At 39.8% G+C, this 27502-nt stretch overlaps 2 protein-coding genes and 1 long non-coding RNA gene across 4 annotated transcripts; 1 reads left to right on the forward strand and 2 right to left on the reverse strand.

The window, feature by feature from the left end:
* Positions 1-534: 534 nt before the first annotated feature.
* cnn3a (calponin 3, acidic a) lies at positions 535-11240 on the reverse strand. 2 transcript variants are annotated; one of them, XM_036585750.1, is made up of 7 exons: positions 10959-11240; positions 4315-4436; positions 3870-3936; positions 3451-3588; positions 2593-2709; positions 2334-2480; positions 535-1738 (listed from the first exon to the last, which is right to left on the reverse strand). In XM_036585750.1, exons 1-7 carry the CDS (start codon positions 11013-11015, stop codon positions 1397-1399), a joined length of 990 nt encoding a protein of 329 aa, XP_036441643.1. In that variant the 5' UTR covers positions 11016-11240; the 3' UTR covers positions 535-1396. The 2 variants fall into 2 exon arrangements, with proteins under 2 accessions (XP_036441643.1, XP_036441646.1); XM_036585753.1 differs by lacking the exon at positions 10959-11240 and adding an exon at positions 8023-8141.
* LOC118818506 lies at positions 7438-8271 on the forward strand. The gene is made up of 2 exons (XR_005008078.1): positions 7438-7777; positions 8073-8271. It is a non-coding gene; the product is annotated as an uncharacterized LOC118818506 (long non-coding RNA).
* Positions 11241-15142: 3902 nt separating the features above from the next.
* On the reverse strand, positions 15143-25661 carry alg14 (ALG14 UDP-N-acetylglucosaminyltransferase subunit). Its single transcript, XM_036585766.1, has 4 exons — positions 25218-25661; positions 24966-25117; positions 23739-23861; positions 15143-16204 (listed from the first exon to the last, which is right to left on the reverse strand). Exons 1-4 carry the CDS (start codon positions 25366-25368, stop codon positions 15974-15976), a joined length of 657 nt encoding a protein of 218 aa, XP_036441659.1. The 5' UTR covers positions 25369-25661; the 3' UTR covers positions 15143-15973.
* Between the last annotated feature and the right edge of the window lie 1841 nt (positions 25662-27502).

Raw genomic sequence — 27502 nt, forward strand, 5'->3', positions numbered from 1 at the left:
AGTAATTCACTTTAAACCCCAAACTGTCGGAGTATGATGCATGTATAAGCACAGGATGCAATTTTATCTCCATTGACTTTTATGCACAGTCTCTCTACTTTCGAATCTGGTTTTCCACTCAAAGAGGTTATATAACCATTTCCAGAAACCATGGACGATGGGCTCAAGGGCCAGCTTCTAAAAGGCCTCCAACGTCCTCTGAGTGTAGCCTCAAAAACAGAAGATTTATGACTCCACTGTACTGCTTTAAACAGATTGAATGCACATCTAAGGCTCTGTGCCATTCCGAATCGCCTTCATAAAATATATAAAAGCTTTGTGCCAGCTAATGAAATCAGAGGCCCTTCAAGAAGCCATACTTTAGCATTACAGGACAACTGTAGATTACCACTCTAACTCACTGACTGGAAAAAATAACTGATTTAATTCCTGTCGTTATCAACTGCAGTTTTATAGAGGGTCTTGAAAGCACTAGGCCTTGACAAACCAAAAACAGGCAAGGAAATACAAAAAAATGCACTACAATTCTACAAATAGAAATGCTTGGTGAACCAAGGCATTAAATGCTTTATTTGTAACATACAATTTATTCATAAAAAGAACCATACGACAGAGGAACAGTTTATATGAAAAAAAAAATGGCAATAAATACAGTGGGAGAGGAATTTATAAGAACATTTCAGAGATTATGGCACAAATAAAATTATTTGATAAAAGCAGGAAACTAAAAGGGCTTTTTGGTCATCCAGTCTAATGAAGTAACTCTTTAAAAAAGCACCAAAGCCTTGCCGTTTCAAAACTAGGAAAAAAAGTACAAGCTTCCAGTGATACAGAAAGGCAAATGGAATGACTTAAAAGGCTTTCGGTCCATTTTCTGCCCATTTTTACTCTTAACACACCTTTAATATCATCCTCAGTCCTTTTAGGCTGGAATAGAGCACAGTTTGGCTGGTGAACCTTAAAACTGGTAAGACTGATTCACTCTGAGATGCACAGAAATCAATCCGTTAAGAAATATATATGCGTCACAGGGTATTAAAAAAGTAGAGTCGTATTGAGCAAACACTGCATAGTAAAAATGGGAAATCTTTTCTTCACAGTTCTCCATACTTCATAAAAAAACATTTAAAGAGTTTCAAAGGAATGTTCTGAATCTTAAGATAGCAGGTTTTAGATATCTTGCCATTGCTAGTTAACTATGACTGATTTAAAACTCTGCCTCTCAAAAACAGGGAAGGAACAGAAGGGTTTGGCGGGGATAAGCGCAAGGCAATAACACTCTTTCTCTCTTTCTCTCATCCCTCAATACAAAAGGAAGACTAGCGAGGATAGCAAAAGACTTGCTCTGTTGATATATATTGCATTAATACTGCTTCGACTAACAGTGCAGCTCTCCCTAGTAGTCGATGCCCTGGTCATTGTAGTGGCCGCTGTATTCATCATGGTAGTTACCCTGGTACTCCTCTTCCTGGTACTCTGCCTGATAGTCACTGTCGCTGATCTCCGAGCCGTTTGTACCAGTGCCCTGGCTGCCATTTGCATGGATGATGGGATCTGTGGGGTTGACACAGTACTTGGGGTCGTAGATCTGCCTGCCCAGCCCATACACGCTCATGCCCTTCTGAGAGGCTACTTTGTTGGTGCCCATCTGCAGGGAGATAGTGGAGTTGTCCACTGGCTGCCCTGCAACCTTCTGGTCAAAAATGTCTCTCCTGGTGCCTGGGGCAGACATGCCAGCCTAGAGGGAAGATACTCCACATGTTAGAGGCATGCATACAAGAGCATTCAAACCCAGCAGAGAAATGTAAAAGTTTCCAGTTTAAAATGCTACGCTACCGAGTAGGACTATTCTATTGCAGCGAATCAATACTCGGCAGGTTTGAAACAGCAATTAGAATTTGCCACCATGGTAATGTTAGCTTGTTCATTTAATCCATCCAAACAGTGTAACCAGCCACACACATACGAAACAAATTCCATTTGAAATTAGTAATGAACTTTAAAATTTGATCAAAACTGAACATTATGCTAAAAAGTCTCATCAGCTTAAATTAGATTTTTCAGGACGTTTACAACATTCAGGACAGAGCTCGAATACAATATAAACTTAACACAGTTGCACTTAGGGGTGCAAACAGAAACTGAAATCTCACTCACTTAAAAATGCAACAATGGAGCCAAGGTGTATATGTATTTAAATTCAATAAAGGTGGAATAAAATGCAAATCTTCCAAAATAATCCTTAAGTATAGTAATGAAGCACAATTCCTCAAGCATTTTTCACCTTTGCTTGTACTGCAACTGTATCTCTTAGATTTTTTAAGCAGGCCTACCTGGCTGGCTCCTTTGTTAGTGCCCATCTGCAGGCTGATGGTGGTCTGGTCATAAGGCTTGTCCGCTTGTGTCTTTGGGTCATAAAGATGTCTCCGTGTGCCATAAGCAGTCATGCCAGCCTGGCTCGCGCATTTGTTAGTTCCCATCTGAAAACATATCACACAGCAAATAACTTTCTCTATGTTTGCAAGAATAACATCACATAATACAGATCAATCTATCTGATATGACAAGAATTTTTTAAGGTGCATGTCCAACCTGCAGTCCAATAACACACTGGCCAGCCTTCATCTTCTCCTCATCAAAGTGCCTTTCTTGCTTATCTGCGTATTTCACTCCAATGTCAACCTTCGTGTCCATGCCTTTGGTTTTTGCCTGTAAAATGGTAATAAATGTACTTTTAATAACACAGCAACATGTATGCTTGCAATCAACAAACATCCAGCACAACCCCCATTTGAAGCAGGGGTGTCAAACATAACCACTAAAAGGACGATATTAAAAAGATCTCAACAAATTCATGGGCCACATAATACCTATGTTTTTATTTAATTTTTTACATAACATTTTGCTATAACCTGAACTGGCCACAGTTCATTTAAGATATGTCATCAGCATAGGCATTTGTAGTATACCTTGAAGTACACACACATACACATACATATGTATATGTATATGTATACATAACTGTTAAACCTCTTTAAATGTACACAGGAGGTAGGTCTTTTAAACCTACCTATATACTTATATGCTTGAACTAGACACTTAGAAACTTTTCTTTGCTGCAAGTTGATTGATTCTTGGGACCACTTTCTATGCTGTTGAGCTATGTGTTTATATAGGTTGAACTGCAGCTTCAATGCAGCTAGTGTGTTTAGTGATATGACAGGTGTGGTGGAATTGTGGTGTAACTACTGTCCCTTAGACTGTTGGTGGTGGACAGGGTGGGAGTGAACATTATGTTGCAGTGCATACTGGGGATTGTAGTACAGCACATTGTGAAATGGGCGAATGTTAATAGAAAATTAAAATAATTTCACAGGCTTGGACCTTATGTTTGACACATGGGCTTTAAAGTAAAAGGCAATGGAGAAATAATAGATGGTCAGAACATACCATGCTGGCTAGGGCGAGCAGTGTGGTCTGGACTTGAGTCATGTTCCCATTTTCAAAGAGGTCATTGGCTTCAAAGATGTCATTGGGCTTCAAGCCATAGTTTAAAATGGCTTTGATGAAATTCCCAAGGTTCTCCAGCTAAGGGAAGGAAACAGAGGATTTCTCAGTAAGGGCCATTTCTCAGTAACACCATCGGGATGCAATAGCCAGACAAAAGACATGGTGTTAGCGTGTGAGGTAAAGACTTGATGAATGGGTCTATCTGTTCCCATAAGCATGCAACAGCTATATGGGCTACGGTTCTGCAAGACCATTACTGCACTGTTTCTAGACCTATATCTCCACTTTCTAGGACACTGGGCATCTTTAACAACAGAAGATCTCTACTGGGTGGAACACAGCAGCAGCAGTCACTCTACCTTATGCCAGTTCAATTGTGAGTGGTTGATTTTCTTAATGGCACCTGGCTGTAGCTTGTTTATTAACCTAAGAGGAAACAATGACAAAGATAAACCTTATAAGAACATTCTTATTACTTCCAAACGAAACAGAATACAAGCTATTTTATACAAAAAACAATAATATAATAGGATGAGCATAATCTTAATGTCCTTTAACTCTACACACAGAGGACACTGCAGCATGAATGACTGTTTGACCGATCTGTCAGCCATGCAAGCTGAGTCAGCGCCCTCTCCATGCCACAAGCTATGGGCAGATTACATAGCACTGAGCTGAAAGGCAGTCTTCATTTCAGCTGTGCTGCAGTCCCCTGGGACATTATGACACCAAATGCACTGGGATCAAAACACACACATACAAACTCTCAAATCCTTTCAAAATAACATGATCACATGAACTTACTCGCACAAAATGACACCATCCTTCAGGCCCTTCTGAAAGTTGTCTCCAATGGGCATGCCCGTCACCTCCTCAATCCAGAAACGAAGCTCCTCCTCCTTTTGAAGATCATATTTCTGTGCAATCTAAATGAGAAAGTGACAAAACGTGCATATTAGGCACTTCATACTTTAACTCTTACCTAGAGCTGAAACATGTACTACATAATGTCTGTTAACTTATATATATATATATATATATATATATATATATATATATATATATAGCCAAGATGCAGCCAAGACATGATCCCAGGATTAGTATTCACCCACAGCTTGCAGAGGGTGATTGCACAATTGTGTTTTATCATTCATCCTCAGCCACACTATGTTCAGCCATGTGAAATCACATCCACTGATCAGCACCAGATGTAGCAGTTCAGGACACAAATGCCTTCGAGAAACATTAAAAGGCAAAAAAGAAATATATTGATTTGCACAGAAATCAAACTTTTTACACATTCTAGAGGTTCACTTTTAGTGCTATTTAGTTTATCAAATTCAGGCACTGCTTGGCCTGTTCTTTTGTTTTTCTTAACAACAGAATGTAAATTCCAACGATGAATCACACGCATTGAAACTTTGTTTACTTGGTTCTGTTTCTAGTAGTTTCACATGCATGTATGACACTGGATCTTCCTACCAAAAGGGAAAAATCAATGCTAAGAACTGTGAAGGTCTGCAGTACAGCTGTGAGCACTACACTTGCTCTTATCAGGTAGGAGGATATGAATACAAGATACGACTATAATGCAGGGTAAATTACTCCAATAGTAGTAAATAATAAAAAGAAAGAGGAGTTTTAATCCCAGCACAACAGAATGCATACTGAATCCCACTTAACATTACTCTAGAGCCAGCCTCAAGACAAAACCCAGGAAACGACATTTATCTCTGGTGTGCCATTTCAAGGACAGCTTTCAGAGTCAGCTCCTCCATTGACAAAGCGGATACAGCTATCAGGCCTCAGATCAGAGTGAGAGGGAGGGCCCATGGGGATTGTAGCAATAGAGATTGGGCCAGATCCCTGGGAGTAAAGTAGATGAGCTGAAGGCCCCCTACCCTGGAGCTGTTCCCTCACACTCCCTGCAGCCTAAACATGATAAGCAGGAGCCTTCATTAAATATGGAGCACTCCACATGGCCTTCAGCACACTGCCTGCTGTCACCAGTTTTACTCCCACCCAGTCCCTCACGGCTGCCACTTATTTACAGAGACACCAAGCATACCCATACACTCCTAGGAATGCAGCTAAATCAACTTACATTGTACACATAATGCAATGAAGCCTTTCAATGTAAATATCTATGTTTGGTGTAAGGAATAAAATTCCTGGTAGAAAATCCTTTTCAAAATCCTTTTCAGTGGCACCAAAGCTTCTATTTGTGCTCTCTCGAGTATCTCAAGATAAGATGAAAAAGAAGACATGAGAGAAAATATCTGGCTTCCACCCCACTTCATTGTTCAGTTTTTCCTTTTGGTCACACATGTAACTTATTCTTGTCAGTGCAGATAGTAGCCTATTGCAAACAACTGAGCTAGGACAAGAAGGCCGAGAGAGTAATATTAAGGAATACAAAACATTCGTCCTAAAGACATAAGAGTAAATGTAGCCTTTAAGAACTTCCACACAAAAGCAAAGGCCTTCATAAAAATGTTTCCCACTTTTCAATGGACAGAAGCCTGGAGCGTAGTGAATCACTGGCCCCTCGCAAAAGCCTGGCAGCTGGAATGTGAGGTCAGTCACCAGGAAAAAAAAATAAATAAATAGGAAAACACTATAGGGCCCCGTCACTCCCTCTGTGCAATTTGAGGTCAGCCAAAAAGTCTTTTCTCACATAATGATAGACAAAAGGGCAAACCTTATAAACTCTTTCATTATCAAAAGGGCAAATATGGAGTTGTGCAACAAAGTTCAAAAGCCTTTTTTATAAAAGGTTAACATGAATTTGGAATCTCTGACAATGACAGTGCACATGCCATGCAGAGCCAATTCATTTAGAAATTAATTGGCAAAGTACAGAGACCAGCAGAGAACAGAGACGCTCCTCTTAGCAGCAGAGGAAAAAAATAGAGGGCAGAATTTCTCTCTCTCCTTACTTCTTCCAGAAGTTGTCCTCTGGGAAGACTGCCAATGATTGAGGGAAAAAAAAGACAAGACAAAAAACAGTCATCTAGCTCTTCTTTTTTGAGTCATTAAAGCAAGTTATTGAAGAAAAATCAGAAAAACTAGCACTCAGTCCTGCAGGAGTAGAACTCCCACTCACTTTTCTCCTTCACAATCCTAAGCATTTCCTGATGACTGAGCAAAACAGGACAAACATCTGCACAAAGAGGGCTCAGGGAGCATGAAGTTTCTGTCTGCAGTATGATCAGTTCAACAAAGATCAATAATACATGTGCAGTGTACCAAGAACTCGCCTTTAACTGGGCTTCTCAGATCTTTTTCATGGATAAAATAATAGTTGCAAGAGGCGAGAAAAGAATATTTCTTTTCTATATCACCATCCTTTTTAAAAGATAGTAAGGTGATCTCAATAAAAACATACAGATCAATAGGTAGAAATCCTTAATGGAAACTATGACCAACTTAAAAGGCTTGTTCAAGTACCCCAGCTGGTATTCATTAATATTTAACCACCAGTTAGTGAGCGAAATGCTCAGCAGAGCATGTAAAGCAGGAGATTGGCCGTACCATGCTTGTGAGGTCAACTAGAATCATTTACACATGAATACAAGTGAAAGACATAACGTGACCAGCAATGTCAGTGGATAACACAAAAACAAAAAGTCCTTAAACACTCAGAACATCAGTGCTGAACAGATATGTGTGAAGAATTTCAAAAACAAACATACTCAAGATAACGTTGTGTACCTGGCCTTCAAAGCTAATGCCCCAAGATCTTTTAAAAGGCCAACAAAAAGGCAGCAGGTACTACAAGGGATGTGGGAGACGAAAACAGCTCAACAATGGCCTCAGGAAATGGACTTTCCTGTCATACCCAAAATGGCAACACAGGGTTAACAGCTGCAACCCTCCACTCAGCCTGAACCAATCTAGAAAAATATTGCTCGTCAGCACATTGCAGGGAAGGCAGCAACCTTTCAGCCTGCTGTGCCTCTCCATCTGCACGAACCGTGTGTCAACGAAGGTGGGTTACGGCAAAGTCCTGGCTGGAATGTGGCATTAGGGAGAAATGGGCCATGGCTGCCGGCTTAACCTGGTGTGGTTACATGAAAACCATGCAACCTTTCAGAGGCCCATTCAGCTCTATTCTGGCTCTTCTCCAGGGCACTCTGCTCCACAGTCTCAAGAGGAACATGCTTACAGAGGACGGTCAGAAAGCAAGATGGATGAGCATGCCAAGGGTAAATGTGAATTTACCACAGTGAGAAAGAACAGTTTCCCAGGCTAGAGAAAAACCAAGGTATACTGATTTTTGAGACATCTCCAAGCATATCTGCTGAAATTCCTGTTGATACATACTATACTTCTGGGAAAATCTTTGAGAACAAACAGCAAATTAATCTGTTTGCTACTGCCTTTAAACATTAACTGCCAACAAATTCTTGAGAGGAGTTTTAGAGCTTACAGTAATTGGGGGTTGCAAGTTGCTGAGGAACTAATATATAAATTTTTCGAAACTAATGATCATAATGGTACAGTACTCACTTTTAATTCAGTCACATCTGGCTTTATTCTCTAAAACATTGTCACTTCAGACAGACACTGTGCATTGCTCTGGACAGCGTGCCGACTGTTCCAACAATCCACCCACCAAAAAGCAAACATTAGCACAAGCCAGCGCCGAAAGAGCCCCCCTGGTATGTGGAGAGCTGATGACTGCGGAATAAGACGAATACTTGACGAAGACGAAGTAGAAACATTAATGTCCTCTTAAATAAATCTGGCAGAATAATACCAGTAGTGTGCCATTTGTGTTAAGTGATTAACTGGCTATGATGTGTTGGCAATAAGCCTGTAATGACTGACCCTTGACTAAGTTATTGCATAACCGGAGAAGGGGGCAGAAGGTCATGATTATGCTGCAAATATCCTTTCCCCTTTTCCCATCTCAGTCATCCTTGAAATCTTATATTAACAAGAGAAACAACAGCATTTGAAAGACAGAAGTGATTAAGTGACTGTTAGCAATGCTCAGGGAGGAACGAGATTTAGCACCATTAGAGAAGTTTTGTACAAAATAAAATCTGACTTGGATGTCACTCTTAGCCTCCTCCACTTACTTCCCACATTTCAAAGAGTCAGAAAACAGAACACGCAGGCACCAACGAGTGCTCAGCTTTCAGCAAAGCAAGCTGGTATTGAAACTAGAGGAACGAGAAAGACAAGTCTCAGAAAACTCCTGACGCATTAAAAATGGTCTGAAATAAAACGCTCCTGTGAAGGATGTTCTTTTGCTGTTAATGAATCCAGGTTTGACCAAAGTTCTTACTCACAAGCCTTTCTCTTTAAAAAGGTCACGAAAGATACAACTCGATAAAGTGTAGCACAACACTCACTAATTTCCCATCAGTAGCTAACGTTACACACTGCTTAGGCTTCTTACGAATTCCAACATTTGTTTAAACAAAAAAGCAAATATCTAGTCTTGTAGATGTGTGAGGCTCATTTAATTAACCTTTAGCCATATGAAAATAGGTTTTTTTTTCTCCAAATACAAAATATTGTGATTCAATAAACATTCCAACTGAACTAAATTGTGCTTTATCCAGTTTTTTAACACTGGTTTTATGAGAGTGAGCTTTTTGCTCACATAAAAAAAGAATGAAACACAAAAGCAATGGTTTTCTACTTAGCATTATGTAACACTAAAGTGCGCTAAGAGCCTGGCAGCAAAACTTGGACCACATGGTTCAGAGATACCACGGGCCAGACGAGGTAAACCAGCGGAGCCACAGCTTACACAGCTTAACTGTGCTTCCAGACACTTTCCAAAAATAAAAATAAATCATCACACATCAAGAAGTTACTTTTTCCTTAGGAGGTATCTATTGTGTGTTAATGAAAAGTTGGTCTGTTAGTGTGGGCCTAGTGTTGGTCTGATGTCTGTGGACACAGGACTGTGCAATGTGACAATATTTCCCGGTACTGTGATAAATTACAACATGTTATGCTTCGCTAAGTATGTTGTGGGTATAATCAGTACTCAAGGAACACTGACCAACTACATGTTTCATTACAAAGACAATCATTTGTCCTGTTTATTTGTATTTAGTGCAGTGAAGCACTGAATAAAAAAAATCAATGTGTTCATAGTTTCTGATAGCACTTTTTAAAAGTGGCACTACTGGTGCTTTTTGTCTTTTTTATGTTTTCCCATATCACCAACCCCTATATGGAAGCCCTTTTGTCAATGGAGCCATTAACCTCTAGGCTCCAGTAAACGTCACATCTCAGGAATGCTGAGAATTCCTGTGCTTAAAATACCACAGACTTTTGTTCGGAAGCTACCAGAACAATGGCTGCAAATACTGAACGAGTAAGTTATTTGAGAAATGTTCACCGTGACTAGTAAAGCCGATCAGTGTTTTGTGTATGAAGTTCCAGAAAACCCATAATTTGGTACTTTACCTCTTCCCGCTCCAAGCCCTGGACTAACCGATGATGTCATCTTTATGGACTTCTAGAAGACATTCCTCTCTCTTTCTCAACACACTGCCCATTTAGTTTGTATACTGACCCCCATTTTGCAGTGCTAGCTGATTGATTATATTCTGTAGTAGCCAGCATGTCCAAACAGAAACAGGACAGCAGGGCATTTAGGAAAAGGCTGCTTTTATGGCAAGACACCAGTCTGTGCATTCCTGCTCTGTCAGATACGTTACACTGAAAACTGCTGATCAACAGCGACCATGGCTTTTACACAAGCACAATATGTGAAGCTGAACGTGTTAAATTCCTAATGTGCAGCTCTTTTCTATGGCCTAGCGCTCTGTGTGAGGATACTGGGAGGGGGCACACCCGCCGGCTCCTCCCATGGACATGAACAATGAGCTAAAATGTATAAGGCTTTGGGTCTTCCATTCATTAAAAAAGTGGCACTTACCTAAACAAATTACCAAAGCCACTCTGAAATAAAACTACTGAGGTCTCGACCTTCACATAAAAGATGTAGGTTACTACTGTGAAAAATCGACATATGGATCGACACTGTAGCCCTGCTAGCCCTGAAACTGAATCCAAAGCTTCGATAAAAAGACTAGACTTCTGTCTAGATTTGTATTTGTCTGTGGCAGCGTTAAAGCCAGCAGTCTGAGTGAAAGAATGAGCTCACTACATGTTCTTTTCCTCCGTCTCTCTCTAGTTTCCCTCAGTGTGAAAGTTAGTTAGTCCTCCTATGTCACTTTACTGCAGTGTAACTTAACGTTTCGGCTGGAAAAAGTGCTCAGAAAGTAGAACATTCATAAACACGAAGTGCTCAAACCTCGTAAAGTATCCCGTTACAGCTGGAGGTGAAAGCTAGCTGTTTGTGCTGTTTGCCGCCGCGGGGATGAAAGGACATCACACGGGCACGTTAAAGTAGAGAAAGGCTCGCTGTGTTTTTTACTCTATATTTGATGAACTTCATAGCAGGTCCACCTTACCTTGCTCTTAACTTCAGCTGATAATCCGTAGGCTGGTCCCTTGTTGAACTGAGTCATGATGCTCTCGCTTTTAAAGTTTCTTTGTGTCCGTGTATCTGGAAACAAAGCAGGCCTACCAACAAAGACTTTACTTGACCAGATTTCTTTTTAAAACCACAGTGGCGGTAAATCGGAGATCCACTGCTGCTCAGTCCAGGCACGTTAAATCCCTGTCGGCCTGTTTCTGCTCCGCGCCGCTCGCTCGGGAAGTTATCGCTTCAGTAGCTGATTTTTGGAGAGCGGGGAAAAAATAGTAGAGTCGCCAGACGATTGACGGCTTTCCTTCAGCCAATCACGGCGGCCGGATTTGCATACGCAGCCCATCTTTTGTTGCAAATCTTCACCGGCTACCACTTAAAGGACCGTTTCGATGGGTTTTTAACTTTTTCAGTACTTTCAAATTTTCAGGCTACTTACTTAATCAGAATATCTGTGACAGAAGGAATATACTTTTCAACAGTTCTTATTTGGTGCCCAACGTTTACCTGTTTTAAATGAACTGTGTTTATAACTTAGTTCCTAGTTAAATTCTGAACTGTTGTTAACTGCGGAGGTTCGTCCAAACTCACTCAGGTAGAGGTATTGGTACTTAAGTGAAACTAAAGGGGAATTTCACCGATTTTTTATTTTAAAAATCCAATTTATTCAAGTGTTTAATTCTTCCAATTCTTCCAAAGGCTAAACTATATAACAATGGTTACTAAATATGCAGCCTGATGCCAGAGATGTTGTTATAGAATAGTTTTGAGGTAGAGTTTTGGCTTTAAACTTAAATTTAAAATCCATTCATGGTGGAGAGGTACATGAAGGATGTTATAAGGCAAGGCAGCTCCTTAAGAAAACCTTTTTTTTTTCAGATTTACCACTATTTTACTATTATCAACATTACACTTCAAAACCCAGAAGAAGTAAGTTCATCAGATGTTTCACATGGTAAAAAAGTAAATATATTTTAGCTACCTGTATTTGTGTTGTAGACATCAAGACCACTGATTCCTCTCACCACCACTGTAAAGGAATCAGTAGGATTCTTCAGAAAGGAGTATTTCGCATCTACCTACTCCAAATACATTTATTTATGTCGCAACAGTTGAATCATGCAGACGTTTTGAAAAATGGGTGTAATTCCCCTTTAAGTTCTGAGTAACTTGCAGAACTGCAATAGAGCTTCTCAGTATATCCAGCATCTATCAGCAGAGGAGATTTGTTACTTTTCAAGTTTTTAAGAGGCACAATAACATGGACAAAAATTAAAACCTACAATGTGAAATCTCTGTTTGCTGAGATGCACATCTGTTTCCACTCTTTCTAAATAGAGCGTTTTCTAAATAGAGGCACCCTGTGAGACAATGTGCTCATCTTAATTACTTTCACATTATTGAAGACATGGAACATAGCTTATTAACTATCTACACAGTCACAGAAATGAGTTAACAGAACATTTAAATGGGACTTGTAACCCTTACTAGGTTGTTTGCAGTCTACAACCTTAAATGTGGCTGTTCCCTATCAATAGACAGTGTTAGAACCAACAGACACACATAGAGGAGACCAAAAAAGACAAAAGTTGAGTTGGGTTAGTGTTACACAAGGCAAGATACAAGTTTTCTGAGCAACTATTATAGCTGAAGAGATGCACTGAGGACACTTTAATGTAGGTGCTGAGAAGAATTGTGTACCTTGTGTCATTTAGTCTTCCTCTATATTTCAGAGGTGTTCTGTACATATCCAGCATCTCATAATAAAGAAGACCTGCCGCTTGCTGTGCAGATGTGTAAGCCTGATCTCTGTCACACCAGACACATAACAGACAACTTTAAATCAGTCTGAGTTAGGTCACTCCACCGTGGGTGTTAGTGTTCTGCCGTACCAGCAGACTGGGCCTACTCATCCTACTGTCGCTGACTTAATGACTGCAACCAGCTGCCAATAACAACAGTCAGCCTTCATTATGATGGTGCAGGACTAACAGCCATGACAGCATTCAATAGCAGAGGTGGGTAGAATAGCTTACGCCCATCCTCAAAGTGCAGTTTCTTTCTCAAACTTTACATAAATACACGTAACTGAGTAAATGGAACTTTCTACCCATGCTACCTACTCAATATACACCTCTTCTGATCAGTATATTAGCACGAGTACCATTTCTCAATACTCTAGCATTTTCTGTATCTGCATTCAGTCCTATTGCTATTTGTGGTGGCTTACATTTACAGCAAAAGCAAATCCTGCACACTATAGAGTCACAGGCCATCCTTCATTAATTTAATTTCCTGTTAAAATGCCCATTTTATACAAGGTTTTAATTTTTCTGTAGATATTTCTGAGGAGATTAGACATAAGATAAGCCACTTACATGAGGAAGGGGACAGTCAAGGAAAATATAAGTGGAAAAAAAATACAAAACTGTTTGAAATAATTAAATTAAAATATACAGAGAAAAGGACCATGCCATACATGGTAGACCACCAAAAGTGTCACAAAGATAAACAGTACTTAAAGCTTTTATCCCCAAAGGACAAAATTAGCTCCACTCTTGCTTTAAATCTAAAATCCACAGGTGTTTCTGTCTATCCTTCTACTGTGAGAGGACAACATAGTGAGTCTGAAAGGATGTGTAGCTGTCAGGAAGCCCTTACTGAGAAATGAATATAAACCAAAAATGAGAAAAAAAAATGTTAATCAAACAAAGAAGATGCTGGTGTTCTCAGAACAATGCAGAACAATGGACTGACCACCCCAGAGTCCAGATCTCAACATCACTGAATGTGTTTGGGATTACTTGGCTTGTGAGAAGCAAAATGCAACCAACTTCTAAGAAGGTGTGAAAAAATATCCCTGCAGATTTGAAAAACTGAAAGCAGGTCCCCGAAAAGAACTGAAGCTGTAATAAAGGCAGACACACTAAATACTGAAAAAAAAAATTAGTTATTGATGCTTATGTGTAATTATCTGTTAAATGTTTTCTGCTTTTTTCTCTTATGCTGAAAAATGAATAACATCTACTTAATGAAAGGATGGTGTATGACTTACGTCTTTTTTCTGTTCAGGGACTTCCTGTAGTGTGTAATTTAGAGGAAACTATAAAGCAACCTTACACTCAATTGAGTTGCATTAACTTGTCCAGAAAAGAGTCATGATGACACGTATTCATGTGCAATGGCTTTAGCATTCTCCACTCCTCTAAAAATGAGAACGGAAATAGCACAAGCACATTTGGGGTTCTGCGTGCTATAAAAAGAAACAATTTCTGGAGGGATTTTTGTTTATCCCTCCCCCCTTTTCTTATGGCTGCTGGAAAACAAAACATCCCAATTATTCACGCCACTTCCTTTGGTCCTCAGAAGCGTCTGTACAGGAGCAGAGGCAGCACGGACAGGAAACACTCCACAATGCCACTCCAGTCTTTCCAGAGTCAGCTCTAACAGCTCTGGTAAAACAAAAAGGCAAAAGAAAACACAGCAACACTCACGCGGAGAACAGCAGTCCTTGACAGTGGCAAAAAATTAGGGGAAGATTTCCAGAAAGCTTGAAAAGTTTCTCCATTTTGATGCGCACACATGTAAAGGTCTGGTGGAAATCAGTGACAATTATCTCACACTGAAAACCCAAATTCTTAAAGAAGTATGCTACTAATTTCTATGTAGGCCTGTTAAGCCTAGACATACAGGAAAGTATCAGAAATGCAGAAATGTAAAAAGACATGTATGACCTGCCTATGAGTAAAAACCATGCTCAGCAGCGTCTATCTCAATGTCTGAAGGGCCAGCACAGTTAGGTCATTTTCCACCTTGATTTACCTATTAAACCCCTGGACATTACCTGAGGAATTAAAGCAAGTGTGTCTATGTTGGATTCCACCCAGTACCAGAGTCAGGCTCCCTTCGTCTAGTATGTGATAGACGGATGTGCTCTCCACTTATTCAAATGGACTATCTAATTAAACAACAACAAAAACCACAGCATTATACCATCCATTTTCAGCTTGACATGACATTGTGTATAGTATTTGATTTGGCTGCAGAAGCTGGTGCAGACAACTCGTTACTGCTTGTTTTTTTAAACAGCATCATGACAGCACTTTTCAGCAGTGAATCTTCACATCACTTCTGCTCTCAGTTTCACTTGAAAACCAGAAAACCAGGTTACAACGCAGGAACGTTTATTCAACAGCGCTTGAATAAATCATACCTGAGCAACTTCATAGGAATGAAGCGAACTCTCAGACATATAGTGTATACAGAAAACAGGAGAACACGTCTCATTCTTTGGCTCACTCTAATGTGTGTAACAAGTGGATTCCACCATAAAGATCTATATGAGAACACCTATCCCTCAAAAGAAGTAACAGATGAATGTATGTTTGTATAGTCATATACAAAAGTTTGAACACCCTCTGGTCAAATGAAATGTTGGTGTGAATCAAGTTAACAAATCTTCTACAGTAAACAATTTTAGCCAGCAGTTTTATGTGCTACATTTAACATATTGGAAAAAACAACATATTAAATATGCCATAACCTTTGAACATGCCACATTTTATGTACCCCTTCCAGTAATTGAGCAATAAAATGTGTAGGTGTGTTCTCTGTAGATGATGTGTTAACTTGTTTTCATTTAATGCCACTTATTTGTTGAAAATAAACAAAACCCAAAACCTGCATATGACTGAATTTATGTGTATGTCCTCGCTGTTGGAACAAAACCTTTCATTTTTGTTGTTTTGCATTTTTGACATACTTCCAGGTGCTCTTTACACTGTATTTTCACTATGAATGGATCAATACAAATGGAATAAAACCGTGTTACATTAACACACACCGCACATTAAAATGCTTTTCCTTCTCCTGTAAAGTCACTTTTTTGAGATATGAGGTCTTGGTCTGGCAATGACTACATTAAAAAAAACTATTCAGAAGAACACATCCTAATGAACAGATAATGCAATGACAAGATTCTCTCCAGTCAAGTTTCACTTATACTATTCTCCCAATATAGACAGATTTGGGATATCTGGTCTGCAGACACTGCCATTGCACAAAGAAGTAGTCAGCAAAGTGGTAAAGGATTTTCCCAGACAAAGACAGACTTTCCACACGGCAGATACTCTCCACGTAGACCAGTAAGACCCTCTTCATTCCCAGAATCCCTAAGAGCAGTACAGCAGCACACAAAGGTATGCACGTACCAGGTCCATTACACAGCACCTGAAACACACACAGACACCAGGCAACATGAGACTGCATCTTGCAAATATCTACGTTTTTATGCAATCTTTTGAGCAGAAAGATTAAACAAAAAGATTAAACTTGTGGGTCTGTAGATTGAAACTTGAAGACAACTGCCTAAACCCTGTTAAGAATGAAGAGAAATATGAGAGATTCTGGAGTGGAGAAAAGGAGCGGCACAGGAAGGCGGTCAGACTGCTGTGGAAAGAGGCCATGGCTTCTGCAGAATCCATCACCATACTCAATATAGGGCCATGAGCTGGGTGCACATTAATACTGGAAAAATCCAGAATTCTGTCTCTAGCCAGCTAAGACCAATAGGAAAGAGAGGCATCAGACAGTAACAAAAGGGACAACTGTGACCAATGAAAGCAATCAATGAAAGTCAAAAATGTTTGGAATGATATGGATTGGTTAGTGCAGTTCGGCAGTAACTGAAAGTTATATCCAGGTACAGATAAGTAAATACAGTAAAGAATGTATTACTTGATTTTAGGTAGAAACGTAGGCAAGAGTGAGTGGAAAAGGGAGGGCTTTGGAGGGCGCTCTGTCTGAGAGGTGTTTGCATTTCACATGTTCGAGGCAGATCTACTTTTGGGAATGAGGTTGCTGTCACCCAACAGTGAGAAGGTGACTCCAACTTTAAAGATGGCTTGCCTTGTGTACTGAGATTTAAGAGCATTTGCAGTAGACACTGGCCAAGCTGTGAAAATGTTATTTCAATGTGTTCAAATTGCAAGCTTTTAAACATTCTAACTAAAAATTAAAAAATTAGATACTACTTGAAAGTACTGCATATTAGTGGTGTAGACATAACAGGATGCAGTGCATAAACCTCTCGTTACAAAGACGAATTTACATTTAAGTATTCAGTGGTGCAAATACCACAGGCACTGGTCTACACACATGACGAAAAAAGGAGATCTGGTCACATCTTTAACCATACTCTCCACAAATAGCATAGTACATGTGTGGCAGAGACCAAGAAAACAGGACAGGTCTGAATGTCTGACCCCTACAGTGAGACAGTATCTCTCTTATGCTGTGGGTAGCATTCTGCAAGGATGATTTGGGTCACAGCTAATAAATACAAAGTTATTGTGGTTGGTCTCCTCTATTCTATGAAAAAGTATTTCTATCCCGATGGGACTGGCCTCTTCCAGGTTGACAATGCCTCCTCTCCCCATACTACAAGGTATCAGGGGTCACTGAATGGTTTGATTACATTTACTGCATTTGTGTGTTTAAGAGTGACTTACACACACAATTTAATCATGTTACAGACATATAGGTAAATGTAGCGTTAGGAGTCTTGCCCAAGGACTCTTCTTGACATTTTATGTGGGTTTTTCCCTTTAATTTGTCACTCATCTGTATGCATGTATTGTATATATGTTTATGGGCAAATCTGTATCTAATATATCTATATGTAATGTTAGTTTGGACAGTTTTTTTTTATTCTCAGATAATGTGTTGCCAGATTCTTGGCAGTAACAGCTGTGAATATAAACAAAGACTATAAGGCCTGCACTAAAACACGGTACACCTCCATGCTCATCTCTGTTTCACATGACCTAGTCTCGGAAAATATGCAGTGCTTGCTGTGGTGGTGGAGGACTACTTAGACTGGGTTTTTGAAGCTTTATTGTTTGGGCTGGTGCGTCTCTCCAGCTCTTGAGCGGCAGACAGAGTCTAAAGCTCTCCTGCATTCATAAACTTGCACTCAACATTCCTCACATAACTCCCCCCCACCTGAATGTTCACAGCTGAGGTTTCAGCCCAGACCCACACAACTCATTCAAACACACACACACAAAATTTGGCTCTCATTCACATACATCCCATCAATGAACTAAATTACCTCAGTTTTATCACATGCAAATGAAAATCATGCACTGCTAAGTTTTTCACTTTCCCAGTATGTGAGGAAAGCTGAACCTGTTATTAATATAAATACAGTGATCAAATTCTGCAGAATTGTTAAGATGTAAACAAAGTCATTTAGAGCAGTTTAATGTGAAATGTGTCGTTCTAGAGAAAACTGCCTTGAAACTTATCTTAAAATAGGTAAAGATATGTTGTATGATGTCTTAGACATTGGTTTCTGATTGTTTTATGATAAGGCATTGGCCTAAAATGTTTTTACTGAATGCATTCATCGTGGAGAGGTACATGCAGGGTCTTGTAAGGCAAAAAGTAGCCCATAAAGAAAAAAAAAAACACACTTTCTTCAAATTTACTATTATTTTACCATTGTAAACATTACATATAAAAACTCAAAAGACACTGTACAGAAGTATGCAAAAAAAGTTGGGCACCTCTGGTCAAATTACATGTTTTGTTAATTTTCTAAGTGGAACATATCCTCTGCAGTAAACACACTTGTACTCATAAACCACATAAGCAAGCCTATTAAACAATTCAGTGCAGATTGAGGCTAGTGATGACTTAGGCATGCAGTTTGCATAATGATAGGTGGATGGTATGGGCTTTTAGTACTTCTTAGTTGCACTAGCTTCACAGCTCTAATGCAAAACTTAAAAAAAAGTTAACTTTTGGCACCAAACATGTCTTGGCTGATCAGATATGTTAAAGGTAAGGAGAAAAAACGTTCATGAATAGCTTTAAGAGATGAGGTGCCTCTGACCTCTTAATGTTAATGTTTTGCCAGTCACTTTACAATGACACATACCAAGTCATAGCTTGTCATACCTAACTGTGATACACAGGTGAGAATGCAAAGAGTCTCAGGACAATGTGATGAGGTCACCTCAAACCTCCATCAGGTAAAACACGTCACATCACAGAGTGAATGACACCAGGTGGGCATGAGTCCATCAGCTTTTGTCATTTCCTCACTCAAAGACGGAGTGAGTCAGCTCACGCCTGACTAGACAGCAGGTGTGAGGCTAATAAAAGGCTGAAAGCCTCTTATCTGACCTGCAGTTACGCAATAAAAGAGTCGGGAATACCCAGAGGCTCTCAGGGAACTACTTATTAACCCATTATCAATCTTCCTGAAACTCAAACAGAAAATCAGACATCAATAATACAGTGGTGACAAGCATACATTTATGGGAGTGTGTTCATATTGGCATGATAATAACACAAAGAACGAGCTGTACAAACACCCCCCCTGTTTCAATACCATGGGCTGCTTTAAACACCGATGGTGATGGAATATGTGAATAAAAGCCAACAGGGCAAGGTCTTCAAACTCATTATGACAAAGACAAATCTCAATTCATCAAGCCTGAGCTGGGTCACCATGACCGCTCTCCCCTTCAAGGCCCAAACGCACTGACAGATAGTGCGTTTGCACAGCTGTTTTACGTAGACGTCTGCGAAAACAAATTTTCTGTTATTGTTATTTCTGACAGCTGGATACGTTCTGGGTCGCATTACCAGAGAGATGTCACTGAGGCTCTGTTTAAACAGATGGCTGTCCACATAAAACTAAGCACAGCCAGAATTAAATCTAAATGAACATCATTGTCATTGCTGAGAGTTGGAAACACTTTAATTGCTGGATCCATTTCTAAACTACAATAAACGATAAAGTAAAACAAAATATTCTGGTTAAACCACTTCACACCTGCATGTGAAATTTGCATGGACATAAAATAAATGCATATTTAATACTAGGCACAGGGCTTGACATGTTTAGTTAAGCCTCATTCTTCAAATGCTGCCTGGGGAATCCTTCAGTCACTCCAAGCATCACATGGAAGGAAAGGAACAGAATCTCATATTCCATGTCGGAATCTTCCTTAAAACAATCAACAGACCATTCCATTCCATCCTAACAATTTCCTAATAAGGTTAAGATAAAACATATGGGACTGAGGTACTGGGCTGGATGTTCAAAGGAAAAACAGAGCAGTGAAAAGCTGAGCTGAGTGGGGCTGAGCAGCGAGGAGCCGTGCTGGAACACCACTGAGCCAACCTACTCACTGTGCAGAGCTCAAGCCACTGTCATTTGTTTTTGTAAATCATATGACCCGGATGACCCCTCCTATCGTTGCTCCCTATTTTTCCACACAAGGAAAAGTTGAGCCCCTCTGGCACTCTAACAGATGGAACGGAGAAAAAGCCCCCCCCCGGCTACATTTTGCATGTGTGGATCTAAATTCCAGCATCTGAAATTGAGCCTTTGCTCCATTATACTGCAGAAATGCACTAGGAAAAAACGTACGTGGGTTTCTCCCTTGTTACTAAATTCTTTTTAACATAATCTTTCACTAATTCAAATGCTCATTAAATGACCTGGCAAAAGTCAAAAGAAATGCAAATTTAACTGATAAGGTTTCCGGTAAGCTTTTCAAATGTTAGTAATTTTCAAATAACATTCTGGAATGTTCATTATCCATCTAACCCAGAAAGATGGAAACTAATTCATAAACACAAACAGAAACCTAAAGGTACAGAATCTCATGACGTATCATCATTACAGAGGCTTTATAAGTGACTTTCAGCACAGCCATTATGTAACCCATCTTCTCAATGGCTCTAAACCAACAGCAGTGTTCAGCATGAGTTGTACTCCACTGGCTTCAGATAAGGCTGTATTGCATTAGTCTGGATTTGATGAGACACCGTCAGGCTCTTGGATTGTGCTGACACATCTGGAGGTGGTGGGCTGTGCTGAGAGGTACTGTGATTCACACATGTCCTTTTATGGCAAACAGAGGTTTGAGACCACCCCCTCTTTGCTCTCTGGCTCCCAGGCCTGACCCCCCATTTCCCTCGGATTCCTCCCCGGAATGCAGCCCCTGCGGCTGCCTGCCTCTCACAGACATGCTCAAGTTTGGTAAAAACAAACAAGAGGGGAGCTTTAAGTCACACTGAGGAATGCAGCCGCACAGAGCCGACCTGGGCGTCAGACGTCACGGCCAGCGTGCCGGACCCCATAATGAAGCCCCTACAGTCTCTGAAATATAACTGTTTAAGCCCAAACTGAAGCACGTCTAAATCAGCAATGGGTAAAGACAATGCAGTAGACCTACATGCAAAATATAAGGCATTATCTAACATTCTTCAGATTAAACCTATAAATATTTTGAGTATTATGTTGGTCAAAGGAAGAATGCTAGGATAGACATATCTGCTGAAGTAAACAGCCAAGCACAGAAAATTACCAATAACAGACGATCAATCTCATTAAAAATAAATGAATAAATAAAGTGTGCAGTTCAAAACTTCCAAAAAGCCACTTTCCAAGAAATATGTTTTGACAGTTTTCCCACCCTACTGCCACCCCTTCCAAACATACTTCACGGAAAAGAAGAGTGGAAAATGATGGCACTGATTGAAGAAGGAGTGCTAATTACAGATTAAGGGAAGAGTTGGCCTGCTCCTTCTGACATATCAGGCTGCTCCTTCACTGTGCTGGGCTCTCACACTCTCACTCTCACTCTCTCTCTCTCTCCTTCACTCCCATCCTCCCTCCCACTACAGCTCTCCAACACTACCTGCTTAATTACGCTCCACCCCGACCCGGCCAGTCGTCCTGGCAACTGAGAAACCCGATGCGGTTTGGCTCCTCCTCTCCGGGGACGCGCAGCTGGGCCGAGGAGCCAGTCAGACCGTGCCACATCCTGAGAACAAGACCCGCTCCCACTCTCCCTATTATACAACTGCAGGAGGCTCCCAGTGTCACTCCTACTCAACCCCTCCAGCACTTTCCCTCCTTTTTTATCTTCCTGTCTCCACACTCTTCCCTATTTTCTCTCTACTTTCACTCAACTGGAGACAGGATGAGAAATGCCAGATGTTTTGATTGTCTGAACCACTGATAACCCTCTAATATGATAGCCTTATCATCTAGTGGGAGTAAAAAATGTCACTGCTCTAACATTCACAGGCTTAGTTAATGGAACCCGAAACCTCAGAGTGGTACAGTATGTGTGGTTATGACTGATGAAAGAATGCAAGATGTTAATTAGTAGGTCAGAAAACTGTGGAAAGTTTAACAAGTTACTCATAAGGCTACAAAGTCCTTTATAACAACTGAAGCGAAAGCTAACAATCTCTCTGCATAATTGCATCTTTCTAAATGTACCACTCTGCAGGAACAGATCACAAGCAAAAACACGCAGTATAATGTGCATGAACAGTGACTTCTTTTATTTCCCCCATCAAAGAACTAACTCTGTGAACAACCTAATTTACACACAGTGGGTATGTAGCGTTAGCCTTAGGCTTGCTTACTGTAAGAGAGTCGGAAGTTGTATATCAAATAATAAACCTATAAAATTGAGGTGTTGCGTTCCAGTTTGCAAGAACAGAACAAAGAAATCTACAATTGCCTCATGATGCAGACACGTACAAATTGTTGCTTTTGCCAATGAACTACAAACTAGCAAGAGAGATGTTCAGTAAAGTTACTGTGCAAAATCTCTGTGCAGGTGGTGACCATTTTTCACCTGATGATTACTTGTCTGCATGACTTGAATAAAGACCTAGATGCGGTTTGAGAAAAGTTTTGGGCATGTATTTACAGAAACAGTTTGGGTGACTATTGGCTTCCAGCGTTAGCATCAATAGATTTGCAGCTAGCAGCTCTAGTTCTAAACTAAAGAAGCAAAATTCGGACACCAAGTATGTCTTGGCTGTTTTACTGCATTTGGGAGAAGTGGAAAATCATGTAAATTTGTTTTTCACCAAACTTGGCCTTTAAATAAAAACTCCTTTGGGGGGCTATAAAATGAAAGGTCAAGTGATTATAGTGTCTACCAGTTTTAGCCATTGTACTGAAATGTCTAGGAATAAAATCTCTAAGAATCAAAGTAAAAAGAGATCAGTCCCAATCAGTTATGCTTAAGGTGAAACTGATTAACTAACCAACTTGAAATTTAATTTAATAAAAGTAATTTAATATTTGAGTCAGACACCAGTGATGTTTTAAACACTTATTCTATAGCTTGCAAGTAAGTTCTTTAGACCTCAAATTTGGCTGACGTTTAATGCCGACATTCATAATGTGTTATTTTATGTTGGAGGGCCAGACAAAGCTATGGTTGGTACGGCAGACAAAAAAAGATAAAATAGTATGGGAAATGACATCTAGTGATGATAACACATAGTACGGGTGATTCTTTGAGATAAGAGAACTCAAATATGTGAAGAAGACAAGATCACAATATACTTAATAAGTCTAATCATGCGAGAAAATACATTTCATACTTGACTCACATACAATGTACACATTTGGTTAAGAGCACAATCATGTAATCAGAGGATTGATCAGGAGACAATTTTAGTCTGCATTACTATTATTAGCAGCTAAATATAGAAAGCCAGGGAAAAATGAATAATAGAAACTCTTTCATCCTCAAAGTAGAGCTGAAGTCACTTAAAGGCAAAATTCATAAATACGTTATGAATGTTCTAGTCTGGGAGCATATTACAGACAGGCCAAAGAGGGAGCTAGATGGGCTGAGGAATGGAGTGTAATGAAAAGTTAATGAGGCTACGGAATATACGAGCAGTGCTGGGGAGCCTGCAGACCTACCACATCAGGTCTGAGCCTGAAGACCAGAGGAATGGAGTAGAGCAGAGCATACAGAGTACTGAGCACAGAGGAGCTCCACGACTGACGAACCTCCCGACTGCGAGGGATCCGATGAATGGTAAACTAAGAAAGAAGAAAATGAGAATCAATATGACGTACATAACTGCTGGCGTTTATTTAATTAAAAAAACCTTCTAATTATGCAAAACAGTGGACACGGGGCCTTTTAAAATACACTAAATAAGTGTTCAGCCAGTAAAGCAACAAAAGAACATTAACAATAAAAGCTATAGTTGTTACAGCAGTTACAAATATTAGATTAGATGACAGATTTGAAACTTTTCTGATTATCAAATGACAATTTTATTTGAGGAATGTAATCTACTTCCTATTTTGTAACGTTTAGTCTTTCACATTCAGACCTCATTCATTCATCTCATTCTGTTCGGTGGATGCACTGCTGTGCTAGTGCCCACACCTCTTACTTTCAATTCAGCATTTTATTTTAGATAAAAATGATCTTTAAAAAGAGAAGAATAGAGCCTAACCAGATTTAGTTCCTATGATGACAGATGCAGGATGTAATAAGAATTCCTCTACAGTTCTACAGGGAATTCACAACTTTGGGAAGTTTTGGACTTTACACTTATTCACCCCACTCAAGTTGTTTTGGCTGCTACTTTTACTTCTGTGTGAATTATTATATGATAGGAATTAAAATAATTTATTTAACAACAATTATTAAACTGAAACAACAGTGCTTTTATTTGAGGGTAGTTTGAGGCTTCTCTACCCACCTCTGACCACTTGACGGCTAAGGATTCACAGTGATTTTCATGCCCAGCAGTTCACTCTACACTCTCAGCAAAAAGGGTTCGATATAGTACAGTGATCTGATTTATAACAATATTTGAACCCTTTCAGCGTTATATAGAAGCATTTTTAAAGCCGATTTAAACGATTCTTTAAAGGACAATATACAACAGGTTTACCATTGTATAGAAGAACAAGTTAACTATGCAAAGAATGATCAATACATTGAAATTGCTCTTTAAGTTGTCACAGTTCTAAAACTGTTGACTTTACTGCAGAACTTCTTTTCACTGTGAGATTACAGGGAGAGTGTGCCATCTGCTGGTCAAATGTGAACCGGCAGCATGTGTAGGAGCTCAGTAACGAGCTCAGCACAAACACTGAGGTGTAGCTACAGAACTACTGAAAGCTTACCTGTGCTGGACTGTCCCCTTTCACTTTCGAGGATTCAAATGTGCGAATCTTGTCTTCACTCATCTTGTCAGTGTCTGCTATCACATAATGTCGAGGGGTGTAGGCTTGGGACAAACTCTCCATCAACCGTATGATCTCTGTCGTGTGTCCGCCTGTGATTCATCAACAAATACATACAAAATGAGATGCACATCGATGTCTTTAGCGTTCACCATAGCCTTGTCAGACAACTCGGTAACGACAGGCTCTTACCTGATCCGGCCACTACTAGAACACACACGGAGCCCTTTTTTCCAGGTTTGCAGTCTGTAACTCTCCGGATCACCATGACTAACCGTAAAACCAAAACCAGGAGCGCCAGAAAAACGCCGCACAAAACTCCGTAAAGGACCGACAGAGACATGGTGCTCTCACCAGACAGTACAGACAGACGAACAACAGGCGCTACCTTTAAAATAGGGGGAACGTTAGCCTGAGTAGTAACTCATAAATAACAGAAATCGTTGAACACGTGTCAATACGAGCATTTGTCGCAGTGGACCTTGTAAAGACGACTACAGAAAGAGTAGGTTAGCTAAGTAAGTTAGCTAACGCTAGCTAGCTAACCGAGCTAAGTGTGGACAGAGAGAGAGAGAGTCTCTCCTGTAAACCTACGCCTTTAAGGAGAAACAGACTTCTGTCAGGGTTTCAGCACTTTAAGTACACTGTCTCAGATGCTATAACTAAACGATTTACGACCCGACAGAAAAGTTGAATTGGTTGGTTGATTCCCTTCAGCTTACAGCTAACTTCACCATCTCAGCTGTTTTGACACACTACGGAAAAGCAGAGAGGCCAATATTCATGCAGCGGAGCAGGGGAAGGTGGGAAATGGAGTCCTCTACCGGTGTAGTTTAGTAAAGAATGCTGTTGTCAAACACTAGATGGCGCTCTCCTCATACTAGCACACTAAATAGTATGAAAAGTAGCCCTCACATTAGAAGCGCACTCATTAGTGTAGTAGGCGAAGCGCATAACTGTGTGGGACGCGGCATTAGATCAGCCAGTGAGACACGTTCAACAGCTGCTTTACTCTGCTGCACGTTAGCTGCTTATTAAACATCTGCTCATAAAACAATGACAGTCTGAGGTATTTGTTGATTGAGAATACATTTATTGGGGTAAAATAATGCATTTATTGAAGCAAGCTGCTGTTGGCTTTGTATTCACCAACTTTCATAATTGATTCTACGTTTAAGGCAAATCAGTGTAGCTGCAGCACCACTCAAGGTGGAATGGAAAATTTAAATGAGAAGCTGGTGAATAAGACGCTAACTTCAGTTTATATATGATTTTACTATTTAAGAGCTTTGACAGCTTATGTAATCACTGTATATAGTTTCTAATCACTTGCCCAGAACTTTCCTTTCGTTTTAGAAAGTAGTAGGATTTCACCAAAAAAAGCAAAGAAAACTATGTATCTTTTTTTCTACAGCAAACTAGCAGTGATGTCATACTAGTGTACAAAAAAGGAGACATACAGGTGTTCTTTTTCTTTTGCTTTTTTAGTGAAATACATCCTTCTACTTTCTAAAATTAAAGGAAGATCCTGGACAAGTGGTGAGAAACTATTTTAACTTTTCGTTTTTATCCATTTAGCTCCATTTACCCAATTCTTAGAACTCACTCTCGGGCGCCCTCTGGCGTTTTGCTGTCATATTTTTGACGGAAGACATAGGAAGTGGCCAGGCTCCCCTTAAACCGGTGTGGTGCCCAATCTCACATCCCTCTGGCTCTGTCTTTAATTTGCCTGTTAAAAGGCCCCTACGATTTCTAAATGAATGCGCAGAGCTAGACTGCAGTAGGGTCAATGGGGCACATGCATGTAAATGCATTTATTTTCATAATATCACAAAACATATTTCAAAACATATTGTGCACAATTATGAATCTTTTAAATAGAAAAAGATACATAAAGTATCCAAACTTTATCAAGTGTATAAGATATAAGAAGTGTATAATATTCACCTATTTAGTATACCGATATCTAGTTTCAGCTGCAAAAAATCAGTAAGATTTTGATTAACGCAAAAAAAAAATCAACTAAAAATACTGTATTTTTTTTACATTGTAGGTCCTGCATATTATGATTGGTAAGTGATCTGTGTGATTGTGGTTTGTGTATTTTAAGATCAGTATCCCAGTATTTTGAAAACAAACACACATAACTCTCATAATAATATTCTACGTATATATTTGCAAGACTATGGTATGTATTTCACACTTAAAGGTCATTAAGCCAAAGTGCTATTGCCTTTTGTAATACGCACTTTTTTTCCTTATCTAGCACACCTGATTCAACTTATTAACTAATTATCAAGCCCCTCATGGATGGGTCAGGTATGCAAAGTACAGTGAATGCAAAAATATGTTGAGCATGGGGACTGGAAACCCCTGATGTAACTGCTGTTCCTGATTGAGAATTCTTTCCTTATTTGTTTGGTCTGACATCAATCCCAGCTCCTTTCTATGGTAAAAGCCAGTGTTGTAATTAATCC

Source organism: Colossoma macropomum, unplaced genomic scaffold (assembly GCF_904425465.1).
Source record: "Colossoma macropomum unplaced genomic scaffold, Colossoma_macropomum, whole genome shotgun sequence".
In the NCBI taxonomy this organism is placed as follows: Eukaryota; Metazoa; Chordata; class Actinopteri; order Characiformes; family Serrasalmidae; genus Colossoma; species Colossoma macropomum.

Coding starts and splice junctions, on each gene's coding strand:
- cnn3a (XM_036585750.1), bottom strand. CDS start 11,015: ATGACTCAGTTCAACAAGGGACCAGCCTACGGATTATCAGCTGAAGTT. Junction 2,710..3,450: donor TGCTCGCCCTAGCCAGCATG/GTATGTTCTGAC, acceptor ACCATTTTACAG/GCAAAAACCAAAGGCATGGA. Junction 2,481..2,592: donor AGTGTGTTATTGGACTGCAG/GTTGGACATGCA, acceptor ATATGTTTTCAG/ATGGGAACTAACAAATGCGC.
- alg14 (XM_036585766.1), bottom strand. CDS start 25,368: ATGTCTCTGTCGGTCCTTTACGGAGTTTTGTGCGGCGTTTTTCTGGCG. Junction 25,118..25,217: donor TCTAGTAGTGGCCGGATCAG/GTAAGAGCCTGT, acceptor GATGAATCACAG/GCGGACACACGACAGAGATC. Junction 23,862..24,965: donor AAGGGGACAGTCCAGCACAG/GTAAGCTTTCAG, acceptor CTTCTTTCTTAG/TTTACCATTCATCGGATCCC.